The sequence below is a fragment of the Cricetulus griseus genome, chromosome X (assembly GCF_003668045.3).
Source record: "Cricetulus griseus strain 17A/GY chromosome X, alternate assembly CriGri-PICRH-1.0, whole genome shotgun sequence".
Lineage (NCBI taxonomy): Eukaryota > Metazoa > Chordata > Mammalia > Rodentia > Cricetidae > Cricetulus > Cricetulus griseus.
The window spans coordinates 24,020,044-24,042,036 of record NC_048604.1 but is presented as its reverse complement, the minus strand read 5'-3'; the positions used below and the strand labels follow the sequence as shown (position 1 = coordinate 24,042,036).

Genomic DNA, 21,993 nt, shown 5'->3' with positions numbered 1-21,993 from the left:
TAAAAATTAGACTTCAAACTAAAATCAATCAAAAGAGATGAAGAAGGGCATTTCATACTCATCACAGGAAAAGTCCATCAAGATGAAGTCTCAATCATGAACAACTTTGCCCCAAATACGAAGGCACCCACATTTGTAAAAGAAACATCACTAAAGCTCAAACCACACATAAAACCACACACACTTATAGTAGGAGATTTCAACACCCCACATTCACCACTAGATAGGACCCCCAGACAGAAACTTAACAAAGAAACAAAGGATCTAACAGAAGTTATGACCCAACTGGGTTTAACAGATACCTATAGAACATTTCATCCAAACACAAAAGAATACACCTTCTTCTCAGCGACACATAAACCTTCTCTAAAATTAACCACATAGTTGGCAACAAAGCAAACCTCCACAGATAAAAAGAATATAAATAACCACCTGTATCTTATCAGATCACCATGCATTGAAGTTAGAATTCAACAGCAATACAAATTACAGAAAACCTACAAACTGGTGGAAAAGGAATAACTCCCAATTGCACCATTCCTGGGTTGAGAAAGAAATAAAAAAGAAATTAAAGACTTCCTAGAATTTAATGAGAATTTAGACACAACATACCAAAACTTATGGGACACTCTGAAAGCAGTGCTAAGAGGAAAGTTCATAGCACTAAGTGCCCTAATGAAGAAACTGGAGAAAAGTCACACTAGAGAATTGAAAGAACTGAAAGCTTTAGAGCAAAAAGAAGCAAACTCACCAACACAGTTCTTCACAGATCCTGAAAGAACAATACTCAACTTTATATGGAAAACCAAAAAAACCAGGATAGCCAAAACAACTCTGTACAATAAAGGATCTTCTGGAGGCATCACCATGCCTGACTTCAAGCTCTACTATAGAGCCATAGTTCTGAAAACAGCTTGGTATTGGCACAAAAATAGACTGATAGACCAATGGAATCGAATTGAAAACCCTGATATTAACCCACACACCTATGGATACCTTATTTTTGACAAAGATGCTAAATCTATACAATGGAAGAAAGATAGCGTCTTCAACAAACGGTGCTGGCAAAACTGTATTTGGACTTGCAGAAGATTCCAGATAGATCCATATCTGTCACCATGCACAAAACTTAAGTGCAAATGGACCAAAGAGCTCAACATAAATCCAGCCACACTGAATCTTCTAGAAGAGAAAGTGGGAATTACCCTTGAACAAATTGGCACAGGAGACCGCTTCCTGAACATTCTACCAGTAGCACAGACATTAAGATCTGCAATTAATAAATGGGACCTCCTGAAACTGAGAAGCTTCTGTAAGGCAAAGGCCACAGTCAGTAAGACAAAATGACAGCCCAAAAAATAGGAAAAGATCTTCACCAACCCCACATCTGACAGAGGGTTGATTTCCGAAATATACAAGGAACTCAAGAAGCTAGCCACCAAAACACCATACAATGAAATTATAAAGTGGGGTGCAGAACTAAATGGAGAATTCTTAACTGAGGAATCTGAAATGGCTGAAAGACACTTAAGAAAGTTCTCAAAATTCTTGGCCATCAGAGAAATGAAACTCAGAACAACTCAGAGATACCACCTCACACCTGTCAGAATGGCTAAAATCAAAAACACCTATGACAATCTATGCTGGAGAGGATGTGGAGAAAACGGAACACTCCTCCATTGCTTGTGGGAGTGCAAACTTACAAGCCCACTTTAGAAATCAGTATGGTGGTTGCTCAGAAAAATGGGAATCAGTCTACCTCAAGATCCAGCAATTCCTCTCTTGGGCATATACCCAAATAATGCACGTCCATACAACAAGGACATATGTTCAATCATGTTCATAGCAGCATTGTTTGTAATAGCCAGAACCTGGAAGCAACCTAGATTTCCCTCAACTGTAGAATGAATAGAGAAAATGTGGTACATTTATTCAATGGAGTACTGCTCAGCAGAAAAAAACAACGGAATATTGAAATTAGCAGGCAAATGGATGGAACTAGAAGAAACCATCCTGAATGAGGTAACCCAGTCACAAAAAGGCAAGCATGGCATGCACTCACTCATATATGAATTTTAGACAAAGAGCACAAGGATTACCAGCCTACAATCCTCTTCACCAAAGAAACTAGGAAACAAGAAGGACTCTCAGAGAAAATGCATGGTCCCTGGAGAATGGGAAGGGCTAGTATCTCCTAAGCTAATTGGGAGCATGAGGTTAGGGGAGAGGGAGCTTCCAGAATGAGAGAAAGAGAAGACGAGGGGAGAGGATGAAATGGAGGACCAGAAATATTGAGTTGGGAGAAGATTAGAGGAGAGAATGATGAGAGATCATTCAGAGTGATTATAGGTCTGAGGAGAGATCTGGCACTAGGGAGATTTGCAGAGATCTTCAAGGATGACACAAACTGACAATCTAGGCAATAGTGGAGAGGATAAGCTGAATGCCCTTCCCTTATAATGAGACTGATGGCTACGTTTTATGCCATCCTAGAATCCTCATTCAGTGGCTGATGGAAGCATAGCCAGACACCCACAGATATACACTAAACTGATCTCTGGAACTTAGTTGAAGAGAGGGAGGAATGAATATCAAAGTGGTCGGTTCCAGGCTGGTGAACCCCACAGAAACAGCTGGCCTGTACATGGGTCAGCACTTGGACCCTGCACTGCTGTCTGGGAGGCCAGTACAGGACTGATCCAGATCCCTGAACATGGATGTCAATTAGGAGACCTCCGCACTCCAGGGGGCCCCTGGTAGTGGATTAGTGTTTTTCCCTGGTGTAAGAAGGGACTTTGAGAGCCCATCCCATGTGAAGGGATGCACTCTCGGCCTGGACACATGGGGGAGGGCCTAGACCCAGCCCTGGATGATGTGGTGGATTTTGGGGAGCCCCTACCGAGGGCCCTACCCTTCCTGGGGATTGGAGGGTGGATGGGGTGGGTGGTAGGTCGGGGGTAGAGGGGTAGGGGTGGGATGAAGGGAAGGGAGAGGGAGAAGGGATTGATATGTGAAACAAGCTTGTTCCTAATTTGAACTATAAAAAATATTACCAAAAATACAGCACTACAAGCAGTAGTGGGATAACATACAATAAAAACAAATTAGTTATATCTGTATGCTTTTTTGCAAAAGTGTATACATATCTAGAGTTCATTTTATCATTTATGGGCAAGTAATATATTCTTGGGTATCCTTAGGTATGCATTGAATCTCTTTAAGTCATTACATACACATAAAAATGTTTGTATGGTAAACTATGGCCAGAGTACAGGAATCCAGGTGTTGGAGACTTTTTACTATATATCTTCTAAAAACATTACTCATGTGTATGTATGTGTGTAAATGTGAGTTTCTGCCATACAAGTTCAAAGTTTTGCAGGGGACTGAAGAGGGTGTCAAATCCCCTGGTGCTGCAATTAAAGGCAGTTATGAACTTTCACACATGGGTCCTGGGAACTGAAATCAGGAACTAAGGAAGGGAGAAAAAGATATTAACTGTTGAGCCATTATCTCCAGGCCCAGTATTATTTATCTTTTAATCTACAAAAGTTGCTTTTACCAAACCAAATGTGCAAAATGATGTGTCCATAGCTAATGCCAAAGCTCTTCTCCTAGAAAATGTTGACTTTGATAAATATATTCCTATGAGGACAATTTATAAGAAAATGCACATTTAATCATTTTAAAGCTTATTTTAATTACTATGATGCTGAACACACTTGTATTTTATATTTTGTACAATACATCACATACTCAAAATTGATCCACATAAAACTGCAGTCCTTTCATTGCAAATGGCTATTTCTTAAAAGTTAAGGAAATGTTAATCCTCAAAATACTTTCCTAATTATCCTGAAAATATAGGTTAGATTTGAATAGCTATGAAAATATTTAACATAGATGGCCCTGTAGAAAGCAGGTCATTTTACAGTACTTTTTAAAACAGAAGGTTTTAGTATGAAACATGGTAGTGCTCAAGTTTTGCTGGAGTAAAAATAATAATAGTTTGAAGAATATTGTATAATTTTGAAAGATAATACATGTTAAATCATTTTATATATATCCATAATATATAATCAAACAATACTGAGTTTTCCTACATTCAGTTGAAAGACTCCCCAAATGGTAATAATCTAGATCTTGAAGTACATTTTCTAATTTGATTAGGGCTTCAAATGATGGATATTTTCTTAGATCAGCCAAACAGACATTTTATGAACATATTTTCTACAAATGCCATATACATGAAATGTTTAAAAAACTTGAAAATATTATTGAAAAGCTGCTAAAACTAAACTGCTGAATTGCAGTGAAAACAATGACTGCATTGGCCTAAAGAAAGAAAAATACATAAGCCACTCAGGAAGCGTAAGATTAAGACATATTCAGCTTTTTTTTGTATGATTCATCAAAAATATTGTGCTCTGAGAAAAGTGCCAAAGTCACAGCTAATTTTCATTGCCAAAATAATCTCTCTCTTCTCTTTTTGTCTCCATCTCCCTCTCCCTGCCTCCTCCTTCCTACTTCTTTCTGTTTTCCCCTTTCTCTGTGGCTGAGCACTAGAAAGTTGGTTGAGTCAAGGTCACCTTGAAGATAAATGTCACACAATTAGAAGTGTGCATATGCACATCACACACAAGCACATATGTGAAGAATGTTAACCTGAACTCAAAGACAAATCTGTGCACTTTCACCAGTGCATAGAGTCTTTAGCTCCAGAGGCCTGCATAGTTGCCATGGAGGCCTGAAGGGAGTGGCCCTCCACCCACAAAGAGCTTCATCTCAGGCCAGTTGTAGCAGTGAGTGTAGAGGGCATTGGGGAATTCCTCAGTGCCATCAAAGTAGTTCACCCAGAGTTCATCTTGGTTGAGCCAGCCTCTGCCACAGGTGAGTTTGAGCTTCCTCCCTGTGCGCACAAGAAAAGAGTCTGGACTGGCTGAGGCCCTCTCCTCCAGGAACTTCTGGGCACGGATGTCATAGAAAAGCAGAGAGCCATGCCCAGTGCCAACGGTAATGATGTGCTGGTAGAAGCTCAGAGAACGCACACCAGTGCCTCCCTCTCGGGAACACAAGGGCCTAATGTTCTGCTGGCGTTGTCTTGGATCCAGGAATGAAACATGAGACTGGGATCCCACAGCATAGAGGGACAACTCATCGCAGTAGGTGAGACACACGTTCTCCCGGCAGTAGGGCAGCCTCAGGGACAGCAGCCTGGACAGGTTGCTCCGGGCTTTCCACAGGTGGAAGTAGCCATCCAGAGACACAGCTCCAAGCTCCTGGTTTTTGCCACTGAATGCAAGGGCTCGCACTTTGCGGTTACCCGGGTTAGTGGTGGCCCTGGGAATGGGTTCAATGTCCTTTGGGCGAATGTGCGAATAGCGTGGAATCCCTGAATTGTTGTGCCAGGGAATGTTGCCACTGAACACGTCAGGATCCACCCGCCAGAGTGCCACGGTGCCGTCGCGGGAACCACTCACAGCCACCGTGTCACTCATCCATGCAATGGCAAAGATCCAGTCCCTGTGGCCATTGCGATCCCCTAAGCACAAGGGGTCCAACGTGGGCAGCTGGTATATAGCTAGACTGTTGGGGTTTTCACCCCCTGTGGCCAGGAGGGTCTTGGAGGGATTCAGCTGGATAGCATGGATGCCACAGGTGGGTTGGGCACGCGATTGTCCAGGCCCTCTGTCCCGCATCAGGGGAATGCGGGTAATCCGGCCAGTCTGGACGTCCACCACGAAGAGCGTGTTGCACTTGGTGCCACACACCACCTGCCTGGCATTGAGCCACTGCGACGCGAACACCTTGTTGAGGGGCCCGAGGGACAGCTGGCGCTCCCTCAGCAGCTCGGGTAGCCTGAGGACCCCGTAGCTGCGCAGATCGCCCTCGAAGCCCGCCAGCCCGGGATGGCCGTCTGCGCCCAGTGCGCGGCCCTTCAGGTAGTGCACCAGCGAGCGGCGAGCCACGGGCCGCCGCGGCCTCTTGGCCAGCAGCATCGGCCCCTCGGCTTGGCCGGTCCCCGCCGCCGCAGCCCCCGGGCCGGACGACGAAGAACTCCCGGCGCCCCCCTCAAGCTCGGCGGCTTTCCGCTTCCTGCTACCTGTTTGCTGAGGGGCCATGGTGGGCGGCGGGCGAGCTGCAGAGGCGGCGGCGGGGCGGTGGCGGCGGCGGCGCGTGGCACCAGTGTTAGCCGTGGTGGCGATGGGGATGGATGTGTCTCCGAATCGGCGGGGTGGCACTTGGTCCCAGGGGCCAGGAGGCTGCGAGATCCGTGGGGCTCCGAGTGTCCTGGTTCCCGGGTGTTGTCGTTGGCAAAAGAGGCGAAGGTGGCAGCTTGGCTTAGAGGGAGCTGGGCGCGGGCAGAGAGCAGCGCTGAGGGTGGTGGCTGTGCGGGGGACCTGGGCGAGGGCGGGAAGTGCTGCCGTCTGGGAGACGGTGAAGTCAGTGTGGGGCGAAAGACTACGCTAGGAGACCTGAGGGTGAGAGGCGGAGGCAGTGGGAGGGGCAGTTGACCGTGGGGTGCTGGGTAGCAAAAGCCAGTCTGGATGGGGGTTGGGGAGAGACAGAGGGGCTGGGCTCGCCAGAGGGCTCGCTGGAGGGCTGTGTGGAAACTCCTCTAGGGAGATTCCTAGAGTGTTGAGCTCCAGGACGCCAAAAGCTAACACAAGTTTTTTTTTTTTTTTTTTTTCACCAACCTCACAACCGCTCCCAAGGAGCTTTTAAACCAAAACCTAAAATATAGTCCAGGAGGGGATCAAAAAGAGCACTGACCATGACATGTGGGAAGAAATAATTGCGCACTTGGTGTAATCAGAAGACGCTTTTGACAGAGGTTGTTCTTTGAACTGTACTGGGGATGGAGGTGTTTCAAAGGGGCCTCTAGTTTCTTTCTGTACTCTCCTTGTAAGCCCCTTTGCCGGTTGCATTTTCAACTATTCTGACCTTAGTTTGCTCTTGTTCCTTTTTATCTTCTAAACTTGAAGGTCCTGAGCTACTCAACTTGAATTGCTCAAGGAGATCTTGCGAATTTCCCACGCCTTGACCCAAATTCAAGCCAGGCTATGGTAGAGAAATAGTCAAAAAGAACCTCAGGGCTTTAACAGGGCTACAGTGACATACAGGTGGGGACATAGAGATCAGAGGTGAAGAAAATGATGCTTCATTACCTACTAACTTCTCAGGAACCGCAGAAGCCTGGAAAGGCATCCCCCTGTTCTCCAGTTAGGGAAAGTCCGATCCACAGTCAGAACCAGGACTCCCGTTGAGCTCCATTTTGTAGTAGAAGTCATCTGAACCTCAGAAGGCTCTTGAGGAACACACCAGATATCCCCAGATAGGACAGAAGAACCTTTCAGTGGAACAACATGGAAACAATGGGAGAGACTAAAGATGTTCCCAGTACAGGCTTAGTCTCAGGAGTAGGGAGATCTGTATCTCCTATGTAGCTTCAGGGTATCCAATTTGTAGTCACACCCTAAGCCTAAGCGTGACCAGTTTCAAAGCATGTGTTTGAGTGGAAGTCTGGTGTCTCTTACCAAAGCACGTGAACCGGATGCTGTTTCACAACATTAGTTTTTTTTTTTTTCTTTTTAGATGGAAGCATGTGGTGTGGGTGTATGTGTAATTTAATATTTCTGACCAGTCATATGAAACAATGGAGCTGTTTTGTTGTTCTTCTTCCTTGTACACAGCCGTACACTTTTTAAAAAGATATCTCAGGTCTGCAAATTCCAGGTGCAAAATCCCTTGGGCCAGTTTGACCATTCCAAATGAACAGCTGTGTCTCAGTGCATCCAACACAGGCATTTTCTCTGTGTACAATAAATTATCAAGCAAGAGAAAAGTTGATAAATTGGGAGTAAGGAGAGGTTACTGAAGGATGGGTAACCAGAAATTCCTTTACCTACAAAAGATATATTTTCTGTTTTTAAATATAAATTAGAAAAAATGTAATACTTTGCAGAATAGATTTTACTGTGGAATAGAATGAAATAGACTGAAATTTGGGGCCTGTATCAGTCTATTTATCTGTATGTATGACTATTGGATATGTAAAAATGAAATATATGTTTATTTCTGCTATTTATTTGAAGTTTGAGTAGGATGTCTGTAATAATCCTTTGAAAGGCCAAATATTCTGTTTTCATTCAGCCTTACAATAACTTTTAAAATAAGTTGTTTTTGGTAGTCACTCATAGTCTCACAGTCAATGCTATATTAAATGTAAGTCTTCACCTGATTACATTACATATTCAAAGGATTTGTAACCTATATTATTGAATGAATATTTTTCTTTTCTTCAAACCCTTATCCCTAATCCTAAAAGTTAGATCTAATTTCTAAAATCAAGATGATCTGTTTAAATACTAAACATAAAATATATACAGAGTGTCCATACCATATATGAAGGCAATATTTAATCTTAAATGTATGTGTATTTTGTTTACTGATATTCTCTTGTTAATTATGAAATAATATTGCCACATGTTTTTTGCTAAAGAAAGTACAAATACAAAAATTCTGCTATTGTGTATTTTCTTTTTGTTAATATAAATATGATTATTTGTATTTAGTGTTCAGATTCCATGTTTTACATACTCAAAACACCATTCATTCATGTCTATACTTTTAACTTTCTCCATGAAATTAAATGTATTAAGCAATTTGACAACAGAAACAAAAGATATTGAGAGATGTATACATTGGTTTCAGCTTTCGATTTGGAGTATTTCTTTGGATTTGATTGCTTATATTTCTAGAACACACTGCCTAGAAATATGTAAAGCCACAAGCTATTGTTGAAGCTGTAGACACAATGGCATGCTAGTAAACCTCTCAGAGGTCTATATAGTCTTCTGGATCTCCACTAGTTACTTCTTTTGTGTTTGAAGTATATTGTATTTATGAGAATAATATCTTCTCTGTCCATACAAAACTTTTTTGCCCATTACTGCCCTTTGTTTCAAATTACCCATGCCACCTTTCTGTATTAGACCTCTCCCCTCTATTAGAAGGCATCTCATATGAATAGCTGTAAGATAGTTTCATGCTGTTCTGTAATTATTTAATTCATTTTTATTCTGCTGCCTCAATTACATTGTAAATACTTCAAGAGACAGTAGAGAAATATTTTTAATAAATTCACAATATCACACAGTTCAAGATATGCAGTTAAAGGCTAATAAAATTTTATGGTCTTTTGATAAAAAAATAAACAAAACAATTTATCCAAAAGTGGGAGACATTTTGAAATGAAATCACTTGATTTGACAAAAATGAAGTATTTTATTTGTGTTTTAATAATACTATGGAATAATCCTTTTATAAACTGTGATTATATATTACTCTCACAGGTTTATAAGGAACTAAGTTGTAATGATAAGTCTTTCTGCTGCCTGAATTCTGCCTGCTGCCACGTTAAGGTCCCAAGTAACACACAGAGACTTATGTTAGGTACAATGCTGTTGGCCAATGACTAGGATTTCTTAATCTATATATTTTATAAAGATTTATCTGATTGGACACCAGCGGCAGGCTTCTTCTCTTGCCAGGATCACATGGTAGCTCCAGAGCAGAGAGCAGGAGGAAGAACAAGAGAAAGAGAGTGATTTCCTGCTTGTCCCTGCTTATATTCTGAGTCTTCCTGCTATGTCACTTCCTGCCTGGATCACTAGACTTATCTTTACTACATTTCCCAGAATCCTCCTTGACTCCTAGTCCTGCCTATCTTGCTTCCTCATTGCTCAACAGTACTTTATTCAAAAACAATATGATAAACACACAGAGAAGGACTTGCCCCATCATCTCTTCTTTTCTGTCTAAAGAAAAAGAAGGGATTTACCATTAACATAGAAAAATATATAACAAACCAAGTTGGAATAGATATAGTTTAGATGTGACATTAGTAGATTATTATAAATTCTTGCTATTCATCCTTATGATTGTTAATGATAGATAATTTAGACTGTTAAGCTTTTTCTGATTTTTTATTTGAATTAGAAGCAAGATTGTTTTGCATATCAATCCTAGTTCCCTCTCCCTCCCCTCCTCCCCTACCACCACCCCTCAGCTAAAACCCTACCTATCACATGTAGGGGAACCTGTAGCCATGCCTGTAGAGTGAGAGGGTCAGGGCTGCGTTTCACTTTCGTTTGGCCCTTTTTGGCTTGCTTACAGACTGCTGCCACACCGGCTAGCTAGGTCGCTCTGTAAGTAAGGCTTTTCCCTATTAAATACCCTTATATTTCTACTTGGCTCCATATTGATAATTTCCCACTATAATCACATATCCTTTCTGCTCCCCAGGGAGGTTGGGGCCTTCCATAGGGGATCATCAAATCTATCATATCCTTTGGGATAGGGCCTAGAGCCACTCCCGTGTGTCTTGGCTCAGGGAGTATCCCCTCTATGTGGAATGGGCTCCCAAAGTCCACACCTATGCTAGGGATAAGTACTGATTTACTACAGGAGGTCCCGTAGATTTCTGAGGTCTTTTCACTGAAACCCACATTCATGGTGTCTGGATCAGTCCCATGCTGGTTTCCCAGCTATTAGTCTGGGGAGCAAGAGCTCCTTGTTGTTCAGGACAGCTGTTTCTGTGGGTTTCACCAGCCTGGTCTGGACCCCTTTGCTCATCACTAGTCCTTCTCTGCAACTGGATTCCAGTTCAGTTCAATGATTAGTTGTGAGTGTCTGCTTCTACTTCCACCAGCTGCTGGATGAAGGCTATAGGACGGCATATAAGTCAGTTATCAATCTCATTATCAGGGGAGGGCATTTAAGGTAGGTTTTCCTCTGTGGGTGTGATTGTTAGCTGGTGTTATCTTTGTAGATGTCCAGACATTTCCCAAAGCCTTATTTCTCTGTAAACCTAAAATGTCTCCCTCTATTATGGTATCTCCTTTCTTGCTTTCTTCTATTCTTCACCCAACTCAACCTTCCTGTTCTCTCATGTCCTCCTCACCCCTCCACTTCTCCCCTTCTCAATCTCCTCGCTCTCTCCTCCCTCCTCCCATGCTCCCAATTTGCTCAGGAGATCTTGTCCCTTTCCCCTTCTCCAGGGGATACACCGTTAAGTTTTAATACTTTTTAGACTAAAAGGGGAATTGTAGGGGGAAATGCTGGCCATGCCTGCTTGGGGGCTGGCACAGGTGACACCGACCACGCACATTTGGGAAAGGTCAGAGTGATGTAGCAAGAATTAAATATGAGGGTTGCATGCATGCAGCCATCTCTGTTCCCTGACCCACCTCATTGTACAGGACTGACTCTGTCTTGTGAGTACTTTCCTAATAAAAGATCTGCTCATCAAACTAGCTCTGACTCCATTGCGATCTGCATAAATTGTGTTTCACTTTACTAACTGGTCAATAACTAGGCAGGAAGAAGATAGGTGGGAGAGCTGGACAAAGAGAACACAAGGGAAGAAGTGTGGTGATATAGTGTTTATGGCTTAATAAAGCTTGTCAAAGGGTTCATAATGCAAAGATAGCCCCCAAACCATAGAGGTCAAGCAGTGGTAATACACACCTTTTATTCCCAGAAGCCATACTAGCAAGCCATAGAATTAGGCAGTGGTGGCACACATCTTTAATCCCAGGATTCAGGGACAGGCAAATGGATCTCTGTTAGTTGAAAGCCACACTGAGCTACACTAAATTGATCCAGTCATAAAGAGAAACAGCTCACACAAAGATGATCTCAGCACTTGGATCATGCATCTTTAATCTAAGCACTTGATGTATATAAGATAGGAGCAGATATTCAGTCTGGGACATTTAGTCTCCAGCCATGTTGAGGGCAAGATTGCTTCAGCCTGGGTAGAGGTAAGAGTTACTGGCTTGTCTGCTTTCCTTCTCTGACCATCAGCTTGAAACCCAGTACCTATCTCTGGGTTTTTATTAATTCATGTTACAAAGAAGAAAGAAAGAGTCACCAGCCATGCACAGAGGAAGCAGGAGATGAACATATTGTTATGAGAAAAGGTACTGTCATATGGTAGAGCATAAATAAGAATTATGTATCAATTTAAGTTTCAAGAGCTAGTTAGTAACAAGCTTAAGCTACCGCCTGAAAAATTATAATTAATAATAAGTCTCTGTGTCAATTATTGGGGAGCCTGTGGTCCATACAAGGAATACTGCTTGCATAATAATGCCACATAATGTTTAAATTTCACATAGATGCAGTTATCTTGATATATGTGCTGATATATAATAATCTATGGATGTATACTTCCTCTATATTACACTATCACTGAAATATGATCAATATATGCTTATTTATAAGTTTGCTGTGCATACCCTTTTTACATTTTTAAAAATTTTATGCATTGTCAACCTTCTAGTGTACAAAGACAGAACATCCACTGCCTTGCTGATACCTTATTTCAATTATCAATTTAGAACTAATTCAGAGATTTTGTTATTTCCATGTGACATCATGAATATAATCTTCTATAAAAATTATGCCAAATATATTGAAAGTGTTATTATTATTTTTAGCTTTGAAGCTAAAGTATTCTCAAGAGAAAGGCATTGACAATTGAAAAAATGCAAGGCAAGAATGGGAGCAAATAAGGAGTCTCAGGAAGTAATCATGGATATTACTTTGACACATGGTATCTTAAGAAAATATGTATTACTACTTATGAATACAGGCTTCATGAGAGGTATTTGTGCTTAGAAACTAGATTGCATAATCATTTCCAGTAATGTTATTATAGCTGTAAACTAAAGTTGTGTTTGAAGATATTTGCAACATCTTGTGTACTTTTGTGAGAATCATTCTTGAATTATCCTTATCAACAATTACAAATTAATCATACTAAAATGAAGCATAATCAGATTTGTGTAAACTAAAATTTGGTAGTGGGATAGGTAAATTATTCTTGGGTGAGTAACTTGAATAAATTTTTACTTAATCGCTATTATAATTAACACTGTTTCAAACTATGACTTTTTGGTGTCTTCTAAGAAAAACAACTGTAAGTTCTTCATTATAGCCTTTGGGGAGGCTTTTTCTAAACTTTTGGTGCAAAACCAGTTAAAGATTGTTCCTCATGCTGGGTTTCTAAATATGATATCACTACCAAAGTCATATTCTGTTGGATGAAGGAAGAAAGCAAATATTACAGGAAATTTTGATTCTATGTCCTCTACTTGGTCTCATTTCTCTCCATCTCCCTAAGCAAAAGAAATGTGTCAGTATGGTCTTTGTTTTTGGAGAGAGGAGGCACAGTGGTGGTTATGTTTTGTAGGAAGCACAACAGGGTAGTGCCTAAAGAGAGTGGTCTACTGATCCTGATAACACAGTTTTCATTTTGGTTCTATGACTCACTCACAATAGAATTAAGTTATTATAATTTTTGTACTTATTACCTCATGTATAAAATGGAGATAATATCATCAACAACATGGTCCCTCTCCCTCTCTCTTTTACTCTCTATCTCTCTCTGTGTATGAATGTGTGTGTGTGTGTGTGTGTGTGTGTGTGTGTGTGTGTGTGTGTGTGTGCGCGCGCGCATGTGCATTCATGTGTATATAAATGTTTTTGTGTCAGAGAGAGAAACAGAGTGGAAGGGTCATCAAGAGTATAGAAACAGCAATGTACATATAGGCACTTAGTAAGACTCTCTTACTTACTTCCTTTCCACTATTTACCATTACAAAGGTAGTGTGGTACCCAGGATAATGGAGTTTTAGAAGCCCACCATAATGCAAAATAAACATATTCATCATTACTAAAAGCTAGTATAATCTGGAACAAAATATTTGTAAAATTGGCTACTTTTCTATTTGCATAAATCTCAACTTGGTTTTGAAACCATAGATGAATATTCATAAGGGAAGAATGTGTTTTAGAAATAACATTACAGTGTGCTAGTGGATCTTAAAGGGGAAATTCAGAGGGGTTCTTCTATGAAACATACAGATTTGAACATTACTCTTAAAGTTGCTGATACAAATATATGTTCCAAAAATAGTTGATACTTCCTTACACATAGAGCATTTCATATCTGTATATACTAGATAAAAATGGATAAAGACAATGAAAATTTAGGCAAACCATGAATTAATATCAGATAGTTATGTAAAGACATGGATGAAATGAAGCCAGTGAAGTAGATTGAGAAAACATTGTACTCTGCACTCTGCAGTATTTTAACTGAAAACAGATTTCAATTATTATTTTCTTTACCCTTAATACCTTATTATCACTGAATTCAAAAGTATTATATATTCCAATGCTTCCTAATTTTATATTTCCATCAAAAAAACTGTGTTCAACTTCTTACTTGACATTTTAAATATCAAAACAGTACTTCAAAGTCAGGATATAATCCCAAAATCTTGGTTTCAATGTTCATGGTTCTGAACTTATATTATTCCCTGTCTTCATGAACTGCACTGCCATTCATTCAGCTGTTCCAAACAACTCTCTAACAATTACCCTTGACACGTATTTCTCCCCTTTATTTAGTTCTAATTATATTCAACCTTCTAACATTTTTAAAACCATTTAGTTCTCAATATTTCATTGCTACTCCTAGATCTCCAACCTATTTAATCTTGATTTTATAACCCTAGTAGCACACTGAATCATTTTCGAGAGAACCCCTTTTCCTCCTCCTTTAAGTTTTTCACACTAGAATATCATATTGCAAATACTGTCTTTCTACTACAAGGTTTTAGACAAATCTGTACTTACTTGTAGTCCTAGAATATAGATCAAAGTCCAAAAACACTCTACCAGACCCAGCATGATATAATTTATTTTGCCTTGCCAGTGTTCTTTTTCTCATTTTTATTCTTTAGCCACAATGGACCTTTTTAATGTTCTCAACACTGTCTCATAATGTCATGCCTCAGATCTTTTTTGCATCATGTTCTCTCTGCCTGAAATACCTTCTGCCTGTGGGTCATCTACCTTTTATCGCCCACATATACCTGAATTTTTAAACTGCTTAGTTTTTAGATCATAAGTAAAGTGTCACATTTTGGTAGGAAAAAAATCCCTTGGTGCCTCAGAATGGGCTAGAACATTGTATCCTATTATAACCCTTTGTCAATGTAAAGTTTCATGAATTTTGTCACATTAGATTTCATCTGAATATTTATGAGGTTTTTTGTAATGATTAGTGACTAGAACACCGCCTGAGGGTAGGAAAGGACATATCCACTTGACTTATTTCTGTGCCCAGTGACTGCCTGTCTCAGAATTTACAAAATCAATGTTAGTTGAGTGACCATTTAGAGATCCTGAAACTTTTATTGGTGTATCTGAGACTTTCATGCTTTATGATCAACCATGTCCTTATTTACCAGAAGTTGAATGTACAATCTTTTAACACCTGATATTCTACTTTTTCAAATTGTTTGTTCTTCACTTATGTCACAATTCTTTTTGGTTTTATTAAAAATACAACCCAAAATAGTCTATTTCTGTGAGTCTCGAGACTTACTGATGTGATAGACAGCTCCAGGAAACATAAAACACCTAGATCAGAGACACAATGCAATTCTGTCAAACATTGCTATATTCCTTTTCAGCTGTGGAGGTATCAAAACCAAAAGATAAAAGACCATTTCCACCTTTGCGGTGTTATCATAACTTCAGAGACAAGCACCAAGAATGACTGGGTGCTCTGGTTTTTGAATGGAAACTCAGTCATTCAATGCCTAAATAAAATGAACATAATAGTCATAATATTTAACAACAATTCCATGAAATACTTTTCTAAAACAATTGATATGCAATGCTTACGATTATTTAGAGGGTACAGTATTGAAATCACGTGTGTGTGATATAAAACATAGCAATTGTATGTTAGCTGTATCATTATAAAATCAGATTAATGTCAGCTCCTTGAATACTGTCTTTCCAAATTTTATGAACTTTGAAAATCTTGTCTAGTTACTTTGAAATGCATAATTAATTGCAGGCTTTTATTATGCTAAAATGATTGATATTGAAAATAGCCTTCCAAAGCTCAGAGGGTAAATTCAATATTATTTCTTGAAGTATAGACACTTTATAAAATGTGGTGTATTTGACAGCTGCTACAGCATAAGACGAAGCATGGTAGTGAATTCCTCCTTTATAAAAGACTTCCCAAAGTTTTTCTACACTTACAGAACATGTTTTGATCATTTTCTCACTCATTGCCATGGATATAATACCAGAACTTAAGTTTAGAAGAGGAATATTTGCTCAAATGCTTTGATATTTCTTAATATGTTCATTAGTTGATACTCGTTTTAGTCCTGAAGCTACTGCCACCAACTTTCTTAATGAAAAAAATTAGGATGTATTTTCATCAGAATAGAAATACAACATTGATGTGGTTGAAAGTTAGCCATTGTGATGCAGATGATACCCTGAGCCTTTTGAAATAAAAGACCACGAATCCATTCTATCTCATTTTATCACTGAATGTGCTAACTTTCCATCAGTTAGAGTGGTGGGTATAGAAGCACATGATTCATAAGTTATAGATGTGTATGGACACACACCTCCATCATTTCAGATTTCTTCCAAAAATGTAGCTAAGGGATACCATCCGTGCATACTTTTCTCCAGATAGCTCCCCATCTCCCTGTGCATTTGTTCAAGTTGCCCATCTATTTCAGGTCCTATCTCAGGCTACAACAACTTGACTATAGCTTTAAGTGCATTTTTGTATAACATACAAAGTTTCATTCTATTAATGAATTTGCTTTGGTTAGTTTAGCATGGCTTATTTATTAACTAGAAATAAATGTTAGCATACATGTAAACACCAAACACATGTACATATATATTTGGATCTCCATCTCTAGCACAGTGTTGGCATACTAGTTGGACAAATGCATGTACTGATTGAATATACAAATGACTTCGTCTTCTATCAAGACCATTGTTAATTGAATATAACAGCATTCAGAAGGTTGGTTCAAATACTCTTACATTTATTCTTGAATCACCTTAGGCTACTGTTCCATAGGATCATATTACCTTACTATATGCTTAATCAGTTTCACTCACTTGCATTTTAATGTTATCCTTTAAACGGTTCTCAGAGGTCATTATAAACAGTTCTATGAATATCCTCTCTGCATTTATTGCAAATGTGTTATGAAGGACACTTTTCATCATATTTCTAAATGTCCCCTTTGTACAAAGTCACACAGTAAATTAACTTTAATAATTTGATGTCAGAAGCTTTTATCTCTGTGAAATTATTGTATTTCCTCAATTCTGATGATGTGAACTGTGTGAGAGTAGGAACTGTGAAGTAAGAGAGACCTTGTGGTTCCACCTACAAGTACAGTTAGTCTTCTAAACTTATTGACCTCACCTATAAAATGAGGATTAAACATTCTCAATGAATACATGTGCATATATATATATAAACATATGAAATATCAAAATATCTATATGGTTTTTGAAATACTACACATGTTCAATGTGTAGTAAAATAGTTTCTTTTTTTTTAACTTGGCTGATAGGAAGCCAAATGACAATTGAAAGGCTGACTCATCATTACAACTATATCAAAATTTCCAATTTGTTCATCCTGAAGTTTAATTTTGGACTTTCATATTTAAAACTTTCAAGGGCCAAAAGAGAGGGCTCAGTAGTTCAGAGCCTAGCAGCTTCTCCAAAGGACCAGTTTCCATACCTAGCCCCTACATGGTGGTTCACCATCATCTGCAACTCCAATCTCAGGGTATCTAACTTCCTTTTCTGGCCTCCCTGGACATTGTACACATGGTATATATACATAAATACATGCATACACAACACACCTATGAAAATTAAAAAGAATCTGGAAAAATCCATTTCCATTCATTTGCCTACATCTTTTATAATTTCCATTTTTAACTACTTATCTAGTCACCAACTGGTAAATACCTAAGCTTTTCCCATGTTTAACAACATTGTGAGGAGAGCAGCAGTGAACATGGTTGAGCATATGTCTCTGTAGTAGGATACAGAGTTGTTAAGAGTCTGTGGAGTGCTAAGCTACAAATAATGGGATATTACAGTAAAGCTCAGAGACCATTTCGGAAATGGGGCAGAAATGTTTTGAGACTCAGAAATCAAGGTGGTCCAGAGGAAATCAGCGTGGTCTAAACTTTGCAGGTCCAGTGCACTCATAAACTACAAGGAAGTATTGGTGCATACATTACACCTGCAAAAAACATCAAATCAATGAACATTGCACCATGGAGAGGGAGAGGCTCCTGAGTCCCTACTCCAAGCTGAGGAGCTATTGACAGCTGATGGCTTCTCAGGGATTACCTTTCAGTCATAGTAAAGATGTTACCTCTAGTGGGTCAACTGCAATCTAGACTTACACCATATCCTCATACTCATGAATATATAAGTATCAAGAATGTATCTGATAGATTATTTTTTTAAAGTTATATAGGGAAGAGTTAGAGAAGTAGGGGATAAATAATGATGAAAATATATTGTATTCATATATAAGTTGTCAAAGATAATAATTTTTAAAACCAATGCAAATAATTAGAAAGCATATAGAATATATAAACACATTATTCACACTCTTTAAAAAAATAGACAGTTACAAATTCTAAAGTTATGATTTTCATTGGCCAGTATAAACAGAGCAGGAAATGTATGTAGCAGAGTGAGAAATTCCATTGTTTTTGTGTTTCCTCTGGAGATGCCATGACATCATACATGTCACATTTAGAGACTATTCTCATGACTGCACTTCTGATGAGAATTTTGAAATAAAAATATTTGAGCATATATCGAAGTAGCATTCATCTGTTTTAATTAAAAGTGAGGAGATTAATGATGGCGTTACCCACAGAATAAACATATGAAAAAGAGAGCAGTAGAAAGAAAAGCATTTAAAATTTTTGAGATAAAATGAAAACATAATGCAGAATATTTAGTTTTTCTGTAATCTGACTGTGCTTCCAGGCAACCAAATCATATCATTCTCTGGAAGACAAGTTTAACAAGAAACAATGAGTGTCAGCAAGAGGGTTTGACAGGTAAAGATGCAGCTAATCCTGACAACCTGAATTCAATACTCAGAATTTATTTCCCTCCCTAACAATTTGTCTTCTGAACTAGTATAGGTATTTGCATACAAATGTGCGCTCATCTCATAAACACACACACACACACACACACACACACACACACACATATATATATATATGAACAAAGAAATTATTTTGTTGATAAAGAAGAAACAATGATTTCCCAACACTTTCTGTAGTTAAAAAGAGCTTATGCAGAACATACATTCGAATTGCTCACTGCTGTGTCTCTGAACAAAATGGAGAAAAGTTGCACAATATGATGGTAATTAAGTATATTACAATGAAAATAATAAGTAATTGTAATTACTCAAAGAAGTGATTAATGAAATGCCTATGATATGCTATGAACACATTTTATGGCAGGAAATACAAAGGTTAATGAGATTTGAAGCCTTTGCTTTAAGTGGATTGGCATTTGCTTATGACAAAAATGGAAAATTGATAGATCATGAAAATGTGAAAACACATTAACTAAATAATTATTTGATACATTTCTCATGTTAGGAATTTGTCGGGAAATTGTAGGAACAGTATATATTTTTGAATTTCCTGCCCCATTTATAATCACATATGCAGTACAGAAACCTATAGATGTATGGATATATGCAAATATTATAGGGATCATATTGTTTTATCCTTTTCATGACTTAAAAATTAGCTTATATGCTCCACTATGCGGAAAAGGCAAATCTTTGGAAACTGTGTTGGCATAATGTTTTTATCTCTGCAGGTTATTTGCTACATCTTTTATTTGAGAAGGAAGTACAAATAGATCATGAGTTCAAGGCCATCTGACTTCTATAACAAAACCTGGTCTTAACAACCAATTCAAACAAGCAAATTATGACCTGTATTTTTCATTATGTACACTGTACTATAAACTGTACATGTACAAACTCCACTTTATACAACAACCTGCATAATATAGGTCATATTTTTTTGTTTTGTAGATTAAGACATTCAGGCTTTATAAAGCAAAACAAGTAACTAGTACTAGTCACAAGTGGCCATGTAGAGATCTTCCATTTTATACTTCACAGTATATACACTATGATTTCATTTTTATAACTTTGCCAATGCCAACAGGAAAAAACCTTTCTGGATTGATGCAGTTGACTTGAGCTGAATTTCTCATTTAACACAAGACAAATAATCACATTATTTTAGCCCTGGAGACACACAAACATTTGCTCAGACTAAGATTAGGGGATTTTAGAGCCTCCCCCACCAATCTATGCTTTAGGTTTTTGTTGTTATTTTTCAGGAGCACATAGCATTTTCATTTATTCCTTAAATTGTAGAAGTATCCTTGCTTAAGACTTTAGATGCCATTTTTCTGCCATTAAAACACATATGATCTACTCTCCAATTTTATTGCATTTTTACTTAGATTACAAAATCATAGGTTCTCATTTGACCTCTTCATGTACACTCTACTACCGGCTTCAATGCTTCTGCTCCCAGTATTATCTCTAATTTTTCCTTTATTCTGTCATGTGCCCTCCCTAAGTGCATTTCTTCAACAAATGCTCCAATTATAGTTTCATAGTTTCCACACATATTCCATGTTAAACACGCAAAAATTTGAAACTAGGACCCTCATATGAGTGAGAACATATGTAGTTTCTGTATTGAAGCCTTGGAGATCTCACTCAGTATAATTTTTTCCAGTACCACCTATGTACCTCTGTATTTCATTATTTGGTTTTTCTTTACATCTTTATAGTATTGTTATATTATATAACATTATTATACATATCACATTTTCTTTATCCATTCATCAGTTGATGGGCATCTAGGTTTCATTGCATAGCTCTTGTGGATAAAGTGACAATAAACATGGATGTGCACGTACCTCTGTAGTAAGATAAAAATTCCTTTGCTATGCCCTTAAGTGGTATGTGTAGATAATAAGTTATATACATTGATATATTCCTGAGAATCCACCAGACTAATTTCCAGGGTGGCTTTAATAGTCTACAGTTTCAGCAAATTAAATGAATCCCCCTTTCACTACATCCATGCTGCATTTGAATTCATTTCTTTTTTTTTCTTTTTGTTTTTCGAGACAGGGTTTCTCTGTGTAGCTTTGGAGCCTATCCTGGCACTCACTCTGTAGACCAGGCTGGCCTCGAACTCACAGAGATCCGCCTACCTCTGCCTCCCAAGTGCTGGGATTAAAGGTGTGTGCCACCAACACCCGGCTTGAATTCATTTCGATTCATGTGTATGGCCATTCAGACTGCAGTGAGATGGAATTGTAATTGACTTTAATATTTTACTTTATTTTCCACAAGGGCTAAAGATGTTTAACAGTAAAATGTTTTCTAGTTTTTTGTATTTCTTGTTCAAAACTATAGCCCATTTTGAGTTATTTTCTTAGTGTTTAGATATGTATTTGTGTATTCTAGACACTAATGCTCTATCATATGGTATATCTGCCATTTATTTCACCCACTGAAATCTGCCTCATTACTCCATTGACCATTTTCTTTGCTGTAAGAACATTTTTAGTTTGAGGAGATCCCATTTGTCAACTGTTGTCCTTTTATTCAGAGGTACAAACACTTTATTTAGTAAATACTTACCTGTGCCTACAAGTTGAAGTGTATTTCCTATTTCTTACTCTATCAGCTTCAGGCTATTAGGTCTCATGTTGGGGTCCTTGATACTTTTGGAATTTAATTATGTGCAACATACAAGTAAAGATACAGTTTGATTTTCCTGAACACTGAAATGTTGGTTTTACATTAACATTTGCTCAACAAAGTTTATTCCAATCTATAATTTTGGCATTTTTTAAAATCAAAGATGAGGTCATTGTAGGTAAAGAAATTATGAGACTCTTTCCGACTTTAGAAGTGTGTGAATAACACTGTAAACAAACAATGCAACTGGCTGTATATCATTGCAAAAACCATGC

At 38.4% G+C, this 21,993-nt stretch overlaps 1 protein-coding gene across 1 annotated transcript; it reads right to left on the bottom strand.

The window, feature by feature from the left end:
• Window positions 1–4,712: 4,712 nt before the first annotated feature.
• On the bottom strand, window positions 4,713–6,131 carry LOC113837804 (DDB1- and CUL4-associated factor 12-like protein 2). Its single transcript, XM_027433456.1, has one exon. It carries the CDS (start codon window positions 6,120–6,122, stop codon window positions 4,713–4,715), a length of 1,410 nt encoding a protein of 469 aa, XP_027289257.1. The 5' UTR covers window positions 6,123–6,131.
• Between the last annotated feature and the right edge of the window lie 15,862 nt (window positions 6,132–21,993).